Source organism: Myiozetetes cayanensis, unplaced genomic scaffold (genome assembly GCF_022539395.1).
Source record: "Myiozetetes cayanensis isolate MyiCay16 unplaced genomic scaffold, myiCay2020 scf10, whole genome shotgun sequence".
Taxonomy (NCBI): Eukaryota; Metazoa; Chordata; class Aves; order Passeriformes; family Tyrannidae; genus Myiozetetes; species Myiozetetes cayanensis.
In genome coordinates, this window is record NW_026086605.1 from 7,215,403 (window position 1) to 7,232,493 (window position 17,091).

General features: G+C 40.1%; 1 protein-coding gene across 1 annotated transcript in view; it reads left to right on the plus strand.

Annotated features, from left to right (window-relative positions):
• Positions 1-17,091, plus strand: part of GFRA1 (GDNF family receptor alpha 1) — a 143,769-nt gene that overhangs the window by 88,958 nt on the left and 37,720 nt on the right. The window contains exon 5 of the mRNA XM_050337270.1: positions 12,500-12,609. Within this exon, the coding sequence (XP_050193227.1) occupies positions 12,500-12,609 (110 nt within the window). The remainder of the gene's footprint in view (positions 1-12,499; positions 12,610-17,091) is intronic.

Consider the following 17,091-nt stretch of genomic DNA (forward strand, 5'->3'; position numbering starts at 1 on the left):
ATCTTCAGTTAACAGCATTAACAAGTAGCAGGGAGGAGTGCACTAGAGGGATGTGTGGGAGGAGATGGAAGAGGGGAAGAAGAATTGTGCCCTTTCTTCAAATTTTCTATTCCTTAGACTTTCATTCATTTTTTTTTCCCACTTTTTTCCCTTTTTTTTTTTTTCTCCTGCCTCTTCCCCTTGCTTAGTCTCCTTTCATCTCCTCTTTCCAGATCTTCCAGCGATTATCTGACTTTCACCGCCTCTCTGACACGTTTGAAATCTATTATGGCCACTTATGGTACCTCCTCACCTGCATCTCTGCATGTTGTGCTTTTCCATCCCTCACTAGCCTGCCATGGTCTGGTGATCATCTGTAATTCAGCAAATGAGAGGGAGAACATAGGTGCTGCCTCCCTTTCTGAGCCTCGTAGCTTATATTGCTGACAAGTCACTTGGCCAGCTACAAAACCTGAGTGCTCACTCTCAGGCTGACTCTGGTTTTGTGTGTTAAGAGTACACTTGGAGGATATTTACTTAAAGGACCCAGTAGTGTTATCCAGTTCTGTATTATAACAGGGCTGGATTTGAGGCCCTCCAGGGTATTTATATCAGTTTGGCACTCAGAGCACTCTTGGCAGCCCCTTGAGATGATTGGTTTGCTGTGGTTACGCAAAACCACGACAACATCATAGTTTTTGTAATGCCTTTAAGGACATTCAAGAAAAGGACACTCTCTTGATTTCTAGCAATGTGCAGGCTATGCCTACATTTTATGTTTGGAGACTGAGTCAGGGAGTGGGTGAAAAACCTCGTGTGCTGCTTGACTCAGCCTGCAGTAGATGTAGGATGCTTGCAGTGCAGTAGGGTAGCCTGAGCTCAGGCTACTTGCAGATCCTCCCTGCTCTCTGGACTCAGGAGAGCTCCTGTGTCTGTAGAATACCAAGTGGAACAGAAGAAAATGTAAATCTACCATTTGGCTGATGCCCAGAAGCCCACCTCACATTTATAAACATAGACTGAATTTGAAGAATGATTTTTATACATATAGGTATATACAAGCATGTAGATACATGCATATATGTTTATACTGCTAGAGGTATCATATTTATTGAAGTGAAAAAAACCCAGGTATTCATTAATTTTAACGAACTAATAGTGAGGAATGATGGCAGTTAAGAAAATCCAAAAATGGTGGGAAAGAAGCTGATGTGCTCTGCAGAGGAAACACGATGGTGTAGCGGAGTATGTGTGTGGGGAATTGCTAGCCTGGGAAAAAATACTAATGCACTCTCTGCAAAATAAGCAAAAACCATACAAGAAAGGCAAAGTAAAGATAGGAAATGCTGCAATATAATGTATTTTTTTCCCCGTTTTAGTCCCTTATATGATTCATTACATTGATGTCTTCTGTTAGCAGAGTAAATGGACAGAATACTGCTCTTCCCTTCCCCTCATAAAAGATAATTTAAAATTTCTTCCATCTGAATAACACTCAAAATTAACCAAGCAGTTCCTCTTTATAATATAACTATAGATCCCTTTGGAATCAAAAAATCCAAACATCCAGCAAAACAAGCCCGCTTTGTCCCTGTTGAAGTGTAGATGGATCTCATTCTGCAGTGCCAAGATCTGCTTGGCTAGCCCTCATTTATACTCTCTCTGTTCTGCTTAAGAGGGTCTTGAAGATTAAAAGCTTGTTGGGTGATTGACGTTTCTCCAAAAGCAGGAAAGATGCACGGATATTGTAATTAGAAAAATGGCTCAGTCTTATTCCTGCACCCAACTTTCACTCTGCTTTGTGCTGTAACAATGAAGAGAGCCTCACTCACAGGGGGTTTATGCTCCAAGAAGCAGTAACTAGACAGTACCTTTACTCTGGGGTCCCTTGTCAGGCAAGCTTGAAACTCTCCAGGCAGCATCCCTTCAGTCGTCCAGAACCTCTGCTGATTCCTGAAAGCTGGTCTCCACGAGAAGGGAGTGCAGTTCTTTTGTGCTCGTTATCTGTAAAACACAAGTCATGCGTCAACATTTTCAGAGCTGTTCAATTCAGGCAACTTCTGTCTTACGTGGTGTGGCTTCAGCAGTGTCCCTGACATGGCTGAGGTCCTGCTAGTCTTTTCTGGTTACTTTTAAGGTTAAGAACCTTAATATTCATTATTACCTGTCTAAAGGGTTGATAAAGTTCAAGTGGGAATAAAGAATGCATGTGTAAACATACAGCAGTCATAAAATAAACTTAGATACCAGTGATTCAGGTTTTTTAGGCTGTATTTAGGTACCCTGCTTCCCTGTCAGTCTCTTTTTAGTCAGAACAGTTCTGTGGGCTGAAGTACTTGTCACCACTACACTTTTGCTGGGGACACTTGTATTATCCAAATGTGGTCCTTCATAGAATCATGGAGCCATTTAGGTTGGTAAAAACCCCTTTAAGATCAAGCCCAACCATTAACCTAACACTGCCAAACCCACCACTAAACCGTGTCCCCGAGTGCCACATCTACAGGTCTGTTAAATACCTCCAGGGCTGGTGACTCCACCTCTTCCCTGAGCAGGCTGTTCCAATGCTTGACAACCCTTTCCATGAAGAAATTTTTCCTAATATCCAATCTAAATCTCCTCTGGCAGGGGGCTATTTCATCTTGTCTCATCACTTGTTACCTGGGAGAAGAGACCAACCCCCACCTCACTACAACCTCCTTTCAGGCAGTTGTAGAGAGCAGTACGGTCTTCTCCGGGTGTTAAGATCTCTCTGTGTATAATTTTATCTGAAAAGCCTTATTTTGTTAGTGAGAAAGAAAACCTGCCTCTATAATTTAAGAAATAAGAAGACTACAGATAAGGAACACGAGCCAGGAAAGGGGTTACAGCAGGGCAAATGTGACCCATTTTGTTTTGTTGATTTTTCAGGGGGGGGGAAAGATTAAACTACATATGTTAATTAAGCAGTTTCACACATGTTTAGTCAAAAATACTGAAATCCAGGACAATTAAATTTGGCATCAAACTTTAATGGACATCTAAATTTGGAGCTACTGATGTTCTTACAGTTAAGCAAGCACTTAATTGCTTTGCTGGATGGGGTTCCACGAAGGTACTGCTACTTGCTGATTTGTTGAATTGGTAGTTGAGAGATTTCTGTAGAGAGGAGTTTAGCATGCGCTGGTTTGTATTAGTAGTTTCCACCCACTGATTTGTTAGATCTGGTGAAGGGAAGATTTGTGATCCCTTGTTATATATGCTTGGTCACATTTGGCTAACTTGATGTTTCTGGGGCAAAGAGAGGGTGTATATATCACAGAAAAACATTTTTCTTTAATAAATCAAAATGTTTTTTTCATTTACCTCAAGCCATGCATATGCTACAGGCAAGAAGCTGCTCTAGGTTTAATGTGAATAACAGAGCTATTCTATCAAGTCCATTCCCAGTGTACTTCCTCTGACATGAGTGACTTCAGTGGATTTATTCCAGGGATGGATTTGGCTATTCCTGTTCTGTGTAGGTAAATCTTCAGGCAGTGCTAATTAAGAGAATGTCAACTGATTTTACCATTCCATTATGCTGGACTTTGTAAAGGTTATTTATATCATTCTACATCAGAGCCCAGTGAGAGAATATTTCTGGTGGCAGTTCATCTATTAAAATAGCTGGGAGAAAATGTAAGCACCGGAGCTAAAAATAAAACTTTGTTTCTCAACAGAGCAAGTGACAGCCACATGCATATTTTCAGATTTTAGCATTTTTATGTTTACTGAACAGAAATTACATTGCTTTCATTATGCTATAAGCACCAGCATGTTACTGGAGTAGCTGGTGTTAAGTGGAAGCCAGATGTAAATGTAGTGGTATCTGCAAAGACTTCTCAGCAGAGGTGGTGGTTGTTTCCTCTGCTTTAATGATCTGCTGGCTTTAAACCAGGTGACACAGGAAGAGTTTTCTGGTGTGTGTTTACTGCTGAATATAGATTTTCCGTGTGAGCTGACTGTGACCCTTGCCTAAGATAATTAATAGATGACCTAACATTCACGTGTTTGTGGTTACATTATATTTCGTCAAGCGCACACTATGAACCATTAAGGAAAGCTTTTGTATTTTAAAGTACATAGGACTAAGACCTCTGTTAAATTCAAACTGTATCATTTTATTGTTCAGTTCACTTTCTCTTGTTCCACTTGAACCATAAATCACAGTGGTTGTCCTCTCAGTTATGATGCTCCCTTTTCCACATTATGAAATGCTGCAGATCCACGTCAGTGACTGGCCGTCAAGCAGCATTGCAAAATATTCTTCAGAATGGACAGTGCATTTCAGAGCAACCTCTGTATACATCTGGGTAGGTCACAGATGTATCAACTATTGGCCTCACATTTTTTCCTCTGCCTCATGTGTGTTCATGTTTTTTTGACAGTGGAGTGAATAAAAAAAAAAGCTCTTAAGACAGCACATCATCCTTAACTGATAAAAATGGTTTATTTTCCAATCCTATACTACAAATCAGTCCTTTTTCTACTATCATTATATATCCATATTACTTCTAAAAGCAAGTAAAACATGCTGAATAAGATCAATGCTCTCTTGGGTTTGCTACTGCCAGAACTTTTCAACTTGCTGTTTTATGGGGTTGTTTTGTGCATGGGAAAAAATGGGTTCACATAAAAGAGATTCTAATCTGCTTTTATCTGCCGTAGTTCTGGTTTTATGTTTGTTGTCTTACTCCTGAAGTCAGAACAGTATTTAGAGTAGCTTTAGGGTGGGTTTCAACCATGCTGGCTGCCTACAGACCCTGCATGATTGAGTGCAAGGACACACTGAGCACCCTTTCTGTCCTTCAGCCACCTCTCTAACAAGGGGACACAGAGTTGTTTCCTTCAGGAGTGCCACTACACATACCACTGAGTTATTTTCCTGTGCAAAGAGCATCCCTGCATAACCCTAGGAAACCTGATACATCTGCTACATCTACCAACAGAAACTTCTCTGGTAAAGAGGCAACTTTTATCGGAATTTTAAGATTATTTTCTGTCTCCAAACTCCCAACAGTTTCATGCTTGAGCCAATAATAGTTTATTATAGTTTATTCAAGTGGTTACAGAGTATATTATTGCCATGGATGTCTTTCTCAGGTACTTGGAACCACATCCTTTCAGTGTGCACTGACAGTATAGTTGTTAATAAACACTGAAGCATCCAGTGGCTTGCTCAAGGACTTGCAGTGGCACTAATTTTCCTTGGCTTGCTGTTCGAGAGTGACAATGATTTTCTTAGGTTACCAGCCTGTAATTCAAAGTCTCTTAGCCCAGCTAATGAAGTGAGAACAACTCTACCCATAATGGACTAGTTCTTTGCTGAGTAACGTGCTATCAAGAGACACTGAGGCTTGGACGTCTTCAGATATGACAGACATTTAGCTTTAGAAGCTCCAAATTAAACAGCATAAAGAAAATGAAATAAACTGAAAATACACAAATTCATGGTATTTGGAAAGCAGCAAGTGGATTTGTTCATGTTATTGGAGAGCTTTGGTACAGAGACAAGTAGACTAAATAGAAGTCTTACCAGCAGTCTCTGATAAAACCACAGCATGACAGTTCAGCCTGTCATTCTGTAGAAGACTCTGAGAGAAGTGTTTTCTTTGCAGCTGAGAAGACAGAAACACATTATGAATGCTTAAGGTCGATGCAAGGAAACAGAGCCCTGCAAAACATATTTAATATAGGTTTGATTTCCTGTGGAATGTTTTCCAGATGTTCTCTTGAACAGGCCTCTAAAAAATGATGTGAGGTAATTTTTTTTTTGCAAACAGATAAAATTCTGTTTTGTGTCACAGTGTCTGAGACACAGTCACTGTGTTCGTTCTTCATTGCATTAGCTTGTGCTCAGGATTTTCACCATATTTTTTGAAATTGCTTTTATTACAGAAAAGGTCAGTAGTAGTATAAACATATTTATATAAACCTATTTCAAATAAATCATACTTGTTTAGAAGTATGATCACATTTGAGTTTAGTGGTTTCCCTTAAACCCAAAGGAGACTTAATATATTAAATTAAAATTACTCTCATGCATGATCTTGAGTCACTTAGAGGATTTAATTAACATTGATAAACTATGACATTAGTGTTTTGTTAAGTTCTTTTTGATTTTCTGTAGCAGATTCTGTGTAAAAGGATCTGACTGGTCTCCAGCAGATGACATGAGCAAGGGGAAAGGATAATATTAACAGAAAATGGTATAGAACTTACTTTATTTTGCTTTGCACAAAATACAATAAAAGAACATGGGTGTGGGTTATGTTTATTTTAGAGCTCTTGTTAGTCTTAAATAATTGTTAATAGAAGAATAGAAAGAATAAATGTACTTTTAATTTTTAAAATATAGATATGCATAGATGGAAGTATTTTTCCTTTTGCATGACTGAATTTGTAAGAGTTAGCTCTCCATTTTCTGGGGTACTGGATGTCCAGAAGGTCCCTGGTAAATAAAAAGCATGAGTAGCATAAGTGCTGGCAAACATGGTGGGGAACATGGTGCAGACAGTGAGCTGGCCAGTTTGGGTCGAATGCCGGTGCTCATCTGGAGGAACCAGCTTTGTTGGGCTGTTGTGTTTGTGCCCAATGCTCTGAGCAAGCATTTCGTGATGCTAGAAGGCATCTGAATGAATCTTCTGTGGTCTCTGGTGTTTGTTTCTGTATCTGGTTATTCCACAATCCAAATAGGCTGCCTCTGTATAATTGGGGATTGACTATATTTTGCTTCCAGATGAACAACAGTTTTTAGAGATAAATCGAATCCAGAGTCAAATATTTGCTTGGGTTTAGCCTGCCAGTCATTTAAAATAACAAATCAGAGGCAAAACCAGATAAAAACCCAGCTTCTTCCAGTTAGTATTTGGGATCCAAAATCCTGCAATGGTTTCTGCCAGTATTGCAAAAGATTTTGATCAGCTCATGTGAGAGAAACCACATTCAATATTCAGGTCTTGGGCAGCAAATGGTCTGGCATCAGATCTTTACTTTTACCCTCCTTCCCACTTCCCAAGAGGTGCAAATGCTGAGCTGAGTGTCAGGGTGCAGCATGGGCTGGGGGCTCCCTGGGGCCTATGGGGACCCAGGGAACAGGAAGCTTTCAGGCTTGGCTCATCTCCCCACCCCAGTTAGGGAGCAGGGCAGTCCCAGGCATCCCGCTGGGAATAGGCTTGGCCATCAGCCCATGGGCAGACCTGGCTCAGTGTGGCTGTGGCTGGGTAGGGGCAGGCTTGGGGGGGCAGCAGCTGAGGCTCTGTGGGGCTTAATGGGGTCTTGGGCCACGGACTGGGTGGGGGAAGCCCCAGCGGTGGGCAGAAACATCACTACCCTCAGAGCCTGGATACTCGTTGTTTGAGGAGGGTAGAAACAAAAGAGAAAGTAACCTCTTTGTTGAAAAAAATTACTGGAGTTGCTGTTTAATAAATACATGTAAAAGTGGCCTCTTAAAGAAAAATGTCAAAATTTGTAGTTGCTCACAGGTGCTCGATGGCGTGTGTAGATAACTAAGGAGGTATGAGATGTATTAATACAACCCAGCTCTAGTGTCTTTTAATGAAAAAAGGATCAAAGCTACGTTAGTAAGTGCTGGGAGGGTCACCTCTCGTTTTGGAGCTGCTCTGAGGCTTTTCTCGTCTTACTGGTTGATAGAGCTGCTTATGTAGCCTTTGCCTCATTTTCTCAGTGCCCTGTTTATGAAAGAAGGAGAAAATTAAATGCTCCTCCAACAATGAAGCCATTAGTTTGACCACATACCAACCCCTCTTGCCACTATTGCAGCTCAGCAGAAGCAGCACCACCCCAGCTATAGAGGAGCTATTTGTAGCTACAGAGTAGGGTACTGCAGTTGACCCCCACAAAAGAAGAACAAGTATTTGGACTTGTTGTTTTTTCTATAATGGTGCCATTTATCACTATGACACACATTCATTGACTTAGTCTGGGTTTTTTCAGTGTCAGATTTATACTTCTTTTCTGGTTTGAATATTGATGTAGCACTTCCCTTACGTGACTGCACTGCCAAATGGTGTCTAGACGCCAGAGCAGCTTTGACTAATTAGTGTAGTCACCCCAGTCTCTCAGCTTTGGCATTTACCTACTCTTTATGTTACTGCTATAAATAGGTACCTAAACACAAGCAGCAATGTAGAGAGAGGTGGCAGTGAGCATGTCCAGACTTCACCTGACATCCCTGAGGTGTGTGCAGGGGACAGCAGTGTCGGTCCCTGCATTCCTAACAAGGAGTTGTAACCACTCACTTGGCCATCGCTCCGTGCGTGTGTGCAGTCAGCAGGAGGTCTGGATTTCCTGGCCTGCATATCACCAGTGCAAAGGCAAAGCTGAGAGAGAAGATTGCTCTCTGCGAAGGCTCAGCCCTTGGGTACCAACTGCACAGTCAGAGAGAAGAGATGAAGGGAAATCCACATCTACCAGCCCAGCGATTCGGGTACTTCTTCGGGAGGACTCTGGTTCATGGAGTTCCTTTCTGATAGGCCATGGTTTATACCAGATCCAAACTAAAAATGCAGTTTTAAAATTTTTCTGCCACCTCACCGTCGATATCATGCTTTTAAATATTGCACCAATACTAAAGTTGACCAACTTTAAAGAGGGAGAACTGATAAATATCAAAGATAACTTCTGGACATCAAAGAACTTTTACAAAACCTTGAGAACAAAAGGTAGTGAAAACCTAATCAATATTGTCTGTGCAACAGGCTGTGCTAATATAAAAATTGCCTCAAAAATTATATGCAGATTAAAACACAATACTGCTATTAACAAAGCTTATTTGTAAGCAAAATATTGAAAGTTTTGATTTATCCTGCTGTGCATTTGAAGAACCACTATCATAAGGAGAGCAAATTAACTTTGTTTCCCTTGTATTTTTAACTGTTACAAATTATTTTACTGGTGCTAATACAAAACATTAGAGAATAGCAGGTTTGGGATTTTTTCTCTTCTTTTCAGAAAGACTGTTTGTTTGATTTTCTTTGAATTTGCCAATAGGATTATTCTTACTTTTTCAGCCAGTGGTATACAAAATATTTAAAGAAAGCTTTCCAGAACATCTGCAGTTTACTTTGATGAGATTTTCCAGGTCTAAGATAGGACTAATTTAATTTGTGGGGTTTCTACCCTACAAAAGGAAGATTTTCTTTTTTATGGAAGGGAAAGGAAAAAAACCCCATTAATGCTGCAGTGCATAATGAGGATTTTGTGACAGAAAAATAAACTAATAGCTCCTTCTAAATGTGGTCCTGCCACACATTCTGTACAGCATAAAACTGCTTGTCTCTATCCAGTAGTGAGACACATCTGTGTACATTGCACATACAAAATTGTGCACACCTAACGGTACGTGTTAAAAGCTCTGTTTGTTCTCTAGATAACAAAACTGCTCAGTCATGTGGTAAGACACTTAACCACAAGTTAGTACCTACAAGTTCTTTCCTGCTGAGGGAGCACTAAGTTAACACAGTATGCAGATTTTTTTTATAGGAGTGCTATTATCTGAGTGCTCTTGTTCAGCTTCCCTAAAAGGACTGTCTCTTTTACTCAAACAATTCTTAATATTCATGTGCAATACTTTAGGATTAATGGTTCTCATTAAGCTAATTTGTCTCTCTCTCTGGATAAATAGCAGTACCACTGTTTTGGTGTTAACTGATGAGCACACTTTCATCAGTGCCAGTCTGCTGGAAATGTTTGGGGCTAGATCTTCAGTGAGTGTTAGTCAGCAGATCTTCCCTGAAAGTGTTATCTTGTAGCAGGTATAGGTCTGTCTCTGTTTTTATTTTCTGGCCTTAACTTTATCTCCAGTGGAAATGAATCCACGTAAGTATCAGCTGTAGTTAAGAGCTCAGGAGAGAGTGAGAGCTTTGATAGTATGAAGTTTGGATGACTCACTAGGGAAGAGGTGTGTGATAATGTCCAGTAATGCCTGGACCAGAGCTGTCTGAACTATATTTGACTTAAGAAAACTTAAATGTGCAACATTGTCAGATCATTACCTTTTATTACCACAAAAAGTCTTCAGAAATTCACACAGAAATCAAGCTGTATGTAAAGGAGATCGGCAGAGCAATTTTTAGCCGCCTTTAGGGCTTACAACAAATAAGTTCTTTAAGCAGACTGGGTAGTAAATGACTGGTGTTATTCCATAGTAATCAGTCTTTAGAAACGTTTGGAGAAGAGGAATGTATTAAATGATCTCTGTACCAGTGCACCTAATAACCTAAGGGAGAACTGGACATTTAAGAATGATGAAATGATTGCAAGGCATGTTTTCAGGATTATCAAGATGCTGATTGTATAATTGCATCTCCAAAAAGATTTATTTGTGGTCACATAAATTATGAAATTTAAATCTGAGGAGCTACTTTGTTTTAGAAATGCAAAAATGCTGCACATTCAGCAGGTTTGCCCTTTCTACCAGGACAGAGGTTTTTCATACTAGGGAGATGTAGTAGGTTCTGTTCTGTCCTAAACCTTACTTCATACAGGTATTAGAAAAATCCTTGGAAACTGTCAACTGTCTTTTTCCCAGCTGATCCAAAGGCTGGATTCAAACCACTATCTTAATTATTGAGTGGGAGAGGAGTCGGTGCAGTGACATAGAGTTTCCTTGCTCAGATTTTCTTTGAGGTGCTGCTGTTTATCTCTTCCCATACCTTGAGACCCATTTCTTCTCAGCCTGTCTCCTGATAGGCACAGTATATATTAAACAGCAAAGTAGGGATTTTATGTGAATTTAGGAATTTAGGTATACATATAGGGCATCTTGAAGGATTGGTAGGGAGCTTTACTTTTTAAGGCTGTTAAAGGCAACTGGGTAAAAATTCATGTCTCAAGGTTAAGTGGTTAAATAAGGGAAGAGAAGGAATGGAAAGCTTAGAGTTGACTTGTGGCTTGAAGACAACCATGGATTTGCTGGTGTCAGTACAGCTAGTGAGAGAGGGAACTAAAAAAAGGCCATGAGAATAGCTCAGATAAATTCAGGTATAGGTTGCCTAGAGTGTATTTATAGTATACTTTCTCAGGCTAAGCCTGTGAACCTTTTGAAGTTTGCCCATCATTAGTTTCAGGCCAATTAATGATGTGTATCCAGTCCCATTCTGTGGTAGGTAAAACAATAAAGTAAACAAGGATAATTAGTCTCTGGAGTATGTAAACAAATAAAGTAAATCACTTGCAAATCACTTGTTTTTGCTAACTTCTGTGGGTTTGTTGCAAAACTGAAAAATGGCATTTATATTGTAAATCTGCATAATCCTAGAGCAGTGATGAAAATTCATATATTTTACAATTCTGATTTCGAGAGAGCTTTGCAAAGAGTAAGCACCTGATCCTGAGACGTTATTACTGTGGGTTTTTAAGAAAAGAACATATTTGTACCTATTTCAAAGAAGAGAAGATTGAAGTAGGGATGTTAAATATTTTTTTCTTGGAGATAGAGATCTAAATGATACTTTGTAAATAAAGAATAGTCACTGATCCAAGTTTATGAACCTGAGCAGGGCAGAAGAGCAACTGTAAGGTTGTGGGACCTTGGCCCACCTCATCTCAATGCCTCACAAATTTTACAGACCTGAATGGGAGCATTATGTGACCTTTAAAGCACAAATAACCAGAAGAGATCATGGCTGCTGGTCCTTTTATTTTGTTTTCCAACATAGTAGTAATCAGTTAATGACAATACAGCTTCACTCCGGGTCTTAAAGCACCTCCTGTCCAGTGAGCAGTGCTCTCCCCTTCTTAGTCATGGGGCCACTGAGGGAACTGAAGATAATATGGCCATTCAGCAGCAGAGCTCGATGCAGAGCACACATTCCCTTTCCTCGGTCCTGAACTCAACACTCCAGACTTCAGATAAAAGCACATTTCAACAAGAACAAATAGATTCTCAGTACCGTGGCTCTGGGGGATGTGGAGACCGTGCCAGCTGGTTCTGCCTGCTACCCCAGTTCAGCCAGCTGGTCCTGCAGGCCAGTCCAGAGCAGGGGGAAGCGTATTCCCTGGAAACTCAGGGCAGTACCAAAGCAGGTCCTGCTTCCACTCTTGCAGTAAGAGGGCTCTGTGAGTACAAACATACAGTTTTGTGTAATCAGTAAGACAGCAGAAACTGTGTTCTGAATCTTTAGGACAACAGACTCCACTTAGAGTTCAGATCCAGGCAGAATGACTGATAAAATCACTCTTTGTCTTTTTTTTCTTGGCAGGAAAATGCAGAACATTTCTTTTAGTAAAGGGCAGGCATTGCCCTGTTGTTCTGTCCCTTTTTACTGTTTTCTTACACTTTTCTGTTCCGACTACAAAAATAGACTCTGGAAAGCGATGCATTTTGAAAAGAGACTCTCATCGGCTGAAATGTGTCCAATATGCATTTGAGTTAAAGGATATTAAGCCTTGTCCAAAAATAAAGAGAGTGTAAAAGGTAAGAACGTTCGCCCGCAGGCTTGATTTTTAAAGATACGCATTTTTCTTCATGTTGCAGATCTCGCCTTGCAGATTTCTTCACAAACTGCCAGCCTGAGTCACGGTCTGTTAGCAGCTGTCTGAAGGAGAACTATGCTGACTGCCTGCTCGCTTACTCGGGGCTTATTGGTAAGAAGGCAGGGAAGGGTGGGGGAAAAACACCCAAACTACATTTTGAAGACCCACATGAAATAAAAACTGGAGTATAGTGCTATACAGAATCACAGAATCAACCAGATTGGAAAAGACCTCTGAGATCATCAAGTCCAACCTTTGACCCAACACCACCTTGTCTACTAGACCATGGCACTAAGTGGCACATCATTCTTTTCCTACACGCCTGCAGGGATGGTGACTACACCACCTCCCTGGGTAGCCCATTGCAATGTCCAGTTCACCCTCTCTGTAAAGAACTTCTTTATAAAGTCTAACCTAAACCTCCCTGGCACAGCTTAAGACTGTGTCCTACTTGTCCTACTGTGCCCTCTTGTCCTACTGCTGATTGCCTGGGAAAGGAGACCGACCCCTACCTGGCTACACCCTCCTGTCAGGGTGTGGTAGAGAGTGAGAAGTTCTCTCCTGCACCTCCTCTTCTCCAGTGTGGTACTAGGCCAGATTCTCCACCTATGTGTATTGGCCCTGTTTTACCTTACAGAGATTCCTGGGGTAAATTTGTACATTGCAAGAAAATTAAGGATGGTAGATAAGGAGAGAAAGGTGCTTGAATTTGAAATAAATTCAGGGTTAGAAAGTAGAGCTTATTAAGATGGTTGAATTTGGACAGGACAGAGGAGTAGGAAGTTAAAAAGAACAAGTGAAACTGCCGCTTGGTTGATTTTGCAGCTGTCATCACAAGGTTGGGTAAAGACCTGGTCTTCAGGGAAAGTTTACAGGACATTTGAGGTGTGAAACAGTAGATCAATTCAGCCTTGTTTCACTTCCAACTGCTTTTCTTTCCATGATATCCTTCTGTCCACTCTTAAATGTTTTCTGAGATGCCTGTCAGTGAGATGAACTGAGACTAAATTTATCTTCTGAAATCCTTTTCCCTCCCGCACGTAATTATTTGTTGTCACCTTCCTGACTGTCAGCAGGCACAAGGATGCCTTTATGGAAGCCAGATTCCATATGCCACACGCAGTATTTGAGAGAGATCGTGTCAGGAAGCGGAACATGTTGTAGAAATACTTTAGTTGGGCAATAAATAATAAGTGAATGTCAAAACTCTGGAACAAAACAAAATTTTAAAGGCCACCAGATAAGATGTTTTTAAGCTTAGAGCCTGCACCTGCTGTGATGCAGTAATATCCCCTTCTGTTGGGCATGAAGGTGCCAGCTGAGGCCCTGCGGTTGATCCTGCTGTTAAATAAATGTCTCTGGAGATAATATCGAAGCCAAAACATTTCCCAAGTAGGTTGGTTTTGCTGAGAAATGACTGAAAGCTGTATTCAGTGGCTTATTGTTATCGTTCTTACTACTCTAGCAGCTAACAAGTGAGGCAAGTCCACATGGCAGCGGGTGCACTAAGATGTGATGGCTTCAAAGGAGATGCTTCTGTGACTGAAGAGATTAGGACAGTATGCAAAGGGTGTAACATATGAACAGTTATGACAGAATGTCATTTGACTCTGAAACAGAATTGAATAGCCTTGAAATCTGATCTAGTCAATGAGATTAAGAAGTCTGGCTGCTGGCAAGGAGTAACTGTTACTAATAGATACTTCTGGGTAAGAGCTGCCAAGAAGTTCTTGCTGGACCTAGTGAATTTTGCTGGCAGTTTTGTTGGTTTTGTTTTTCAGTTTAACCCCAAAGATGACCCAGTTCCTGTTGTCAGGTGTTTCTGTGTTACTGTGGGTGACTGTGCTGCAAAACACTGTCACACATCGGAAATGTGGAATGGATCCCTAAGGGGTTGAAATCAAAAGGAGATCTAGTTTTCAAAGGGAAAAAACATATAATTTTCTTCTTCATGCTAGTCCCAGGAGACATGCAAAACAGGAACTGGCTTGTGTTACAAGAGTTTTTACTTCTTAGCAGTGATTCTGTTAAACCAAGAAAATCATCAAAACAAATGTTTCTTGTGCTGAAGCAGTAAACTCCGGCCTCTGATAGCAATCTGATATAAGAGTGGAGTAAATTATGTCAATACCATCAAATTTGTAAGATCCTGAGATAGAAATGAGAGATACAATCTTTCAACTGTGTAATATATATAATACACAGGAAGAAGAGATAGACTGTGGGCAAGAGGCTGTTACAGATCCATTCATTTACTGGAGCTTCACAGTCTCCTTTTAATTAAGATAAAATATTTTTCATTAAAATATTATTTCATTTAGCCATTTTATTAAATGCAGCAAAAATTGCACCTCCATAGAGTTTGTTCAGAAAATTGAGGATTCTTTATGGAAGGTACAGTGGATGTGAGTCTGTAGTCATATACAGGGATGTAAATGAGAGTAAACTTCACTGAAATTAGTGGAATCTCACCTAAAATGAACTACTTAAGTGGAAATAGAATCAGGCAGTTTTTGTATGAGGTGCTTTATCAATTAAATTGAGAACTTGCCATAGAGGGTGCTTTAAGGTTTGTTACGGTGCTTTAAGGTTATGTTGTAAGGGTGTTATGTGCATAATTTTAAAGGTATGTATATTTTACAGGAATTCTGAAAACCTGAATTAATTGCTTTAGGCTCCTTGTTGTAGTATAGGGATAAATGTAATAGGTTTTTTTAAAAAGTAACAAAAAATAGTAAAAAATTATTAAATGTAGAAAGAGACTGTGGATAGCCATGTTTGAGAGTCAGTGCTTTGGTTTCAGCCTAGCTAAGCCATCTGGACCTGTCTGCACTCCCACATCAATTAAGTTTGTTCTAACTGCTGACTTCAAGGTCTGCTTTAGCATTCACTTTCTGTCACATTTTCCCTTGTCTTGAGTAAAACCCATCTAATTTCTCTGTCATTCCCAGGAATTCCATGAGAGTTTGTGTGAATAAGCTGGAGTTGCTTTGGGCCAAAAGAACTTCAGCCCCTTACTCTTCCTCCTGGACTCACCATCCATTTCCTCGTTCTTAATTGACTCTAATTTGAGCAACCTCTTGGCTGTTCGGATCAATTCTGCTTTTGTCTAAAATATGGAAAATACGAAAATATCTGTCTGCTTGCTTTTGAGACCATCACAGAACTGTTTGATACGGAGAGCTCAGAAAACCAAGCATGTCCTATTTTACTGCCAACCACCATGGCTTCTCTGATCCCTTAGTGTCCTTCAGCAGAATTTCCAAAATGCCAGCTAGCAGGAATTGTGGGGGGGGGTGGGGGGAAGGGGAAGGCACACACATTGCAGGGAAAAAAGAAAATCCACCCCAGGAAACCAAGCATATAATCCGCTTGGGTTCACATCTGCCCCCAGGTTTAAATGACAGACTGATTTTCTACTAGCTGCTCTTTCAGCCACTGTGTTTATGCTGGATGCACAGTTTGTGTGCTGTGTACACACTTTTCTTGTCCTGTCTTTCCTGTATTCATCAGCCCTAATTGTACCTTGGTATCTGTTACACTTTTAACCCCTGTCTTGACCCATTTTAATTACCTTATTACCCCTTTGTGATAAGCAAGTCTTACCTCAGTGACCTTTTTAATTTCCTCCATAGCTTTCTGGTTTTTTAACCCTTCACCAAGCACTGACTAATTAGAATTATTTTTTTTAGCCTACTGTTTTCTTTCCATTTGCAAAATCCACTTTGCATTTTCTCTCGCTTCTTTTCAGATCATGTTGCATGGCTGAAATAGTGTACTGAACCATCAAATGGATAAGGGACAGACATTTTAATATGTTTTATTTTAATTTAACATCATTCCTCTTCTTATTTATCTACTATCCAGTTTTCATTAATGATGCAAATGATATTTGCCTATTTTACTAAATTCTCTACCTCGATTTAATAAATTTTGGACTGTGCTATTTACTCATGTGCTAATCTCATGTAGAATTTGATCAACTATTACTATGCAACTATCTTTTAAAAGCTGGAAGTAGAGAAAGGTGAGGGAGTGCAGTCTAATTTAAGAACATCCCAAAACCAGAAAAAAGATGCTTTTTGTGAGTTTGGCAATGCGACTGCATTTGCTTTCACCTACATTACTGCCTTTCTCAGGCCAGCCCTAATGCCTGTTCTCCTTTGTCTCCCACATTATATATGCAGCAGTTTGCATGTTGATTTGCTCAGTTCCCAGCACTGCCTTGGTGACTTAAAGGCTGTTTGATGTCATTCTGTGATTCGTGTTATTTCTAATGTTCCTTTTTTTAGCTTAATGTTTGATAGCCTTTTCCTGTGTGTTATTGCAGACTATGGGACCCTGGACCTATGGACCAAATTCTCATTGCTAGTGTACACTTTATGTCTCTAACATTTGTCCTTTGTCTATTCCATCTTATTAATGACTACTTGGATGTCACTTTTGAGGAGATGTGATCACATTTCCTCATGATATATAACCTGTCCTAGAATCGCAGATTATCATGTGAGGAACATATTCCCTGAAAAAGCAGCATTACAGCTCTGGAATACTTTCTCCTTTTTATTAAATTTTTCCTTTTTGATCAGACAA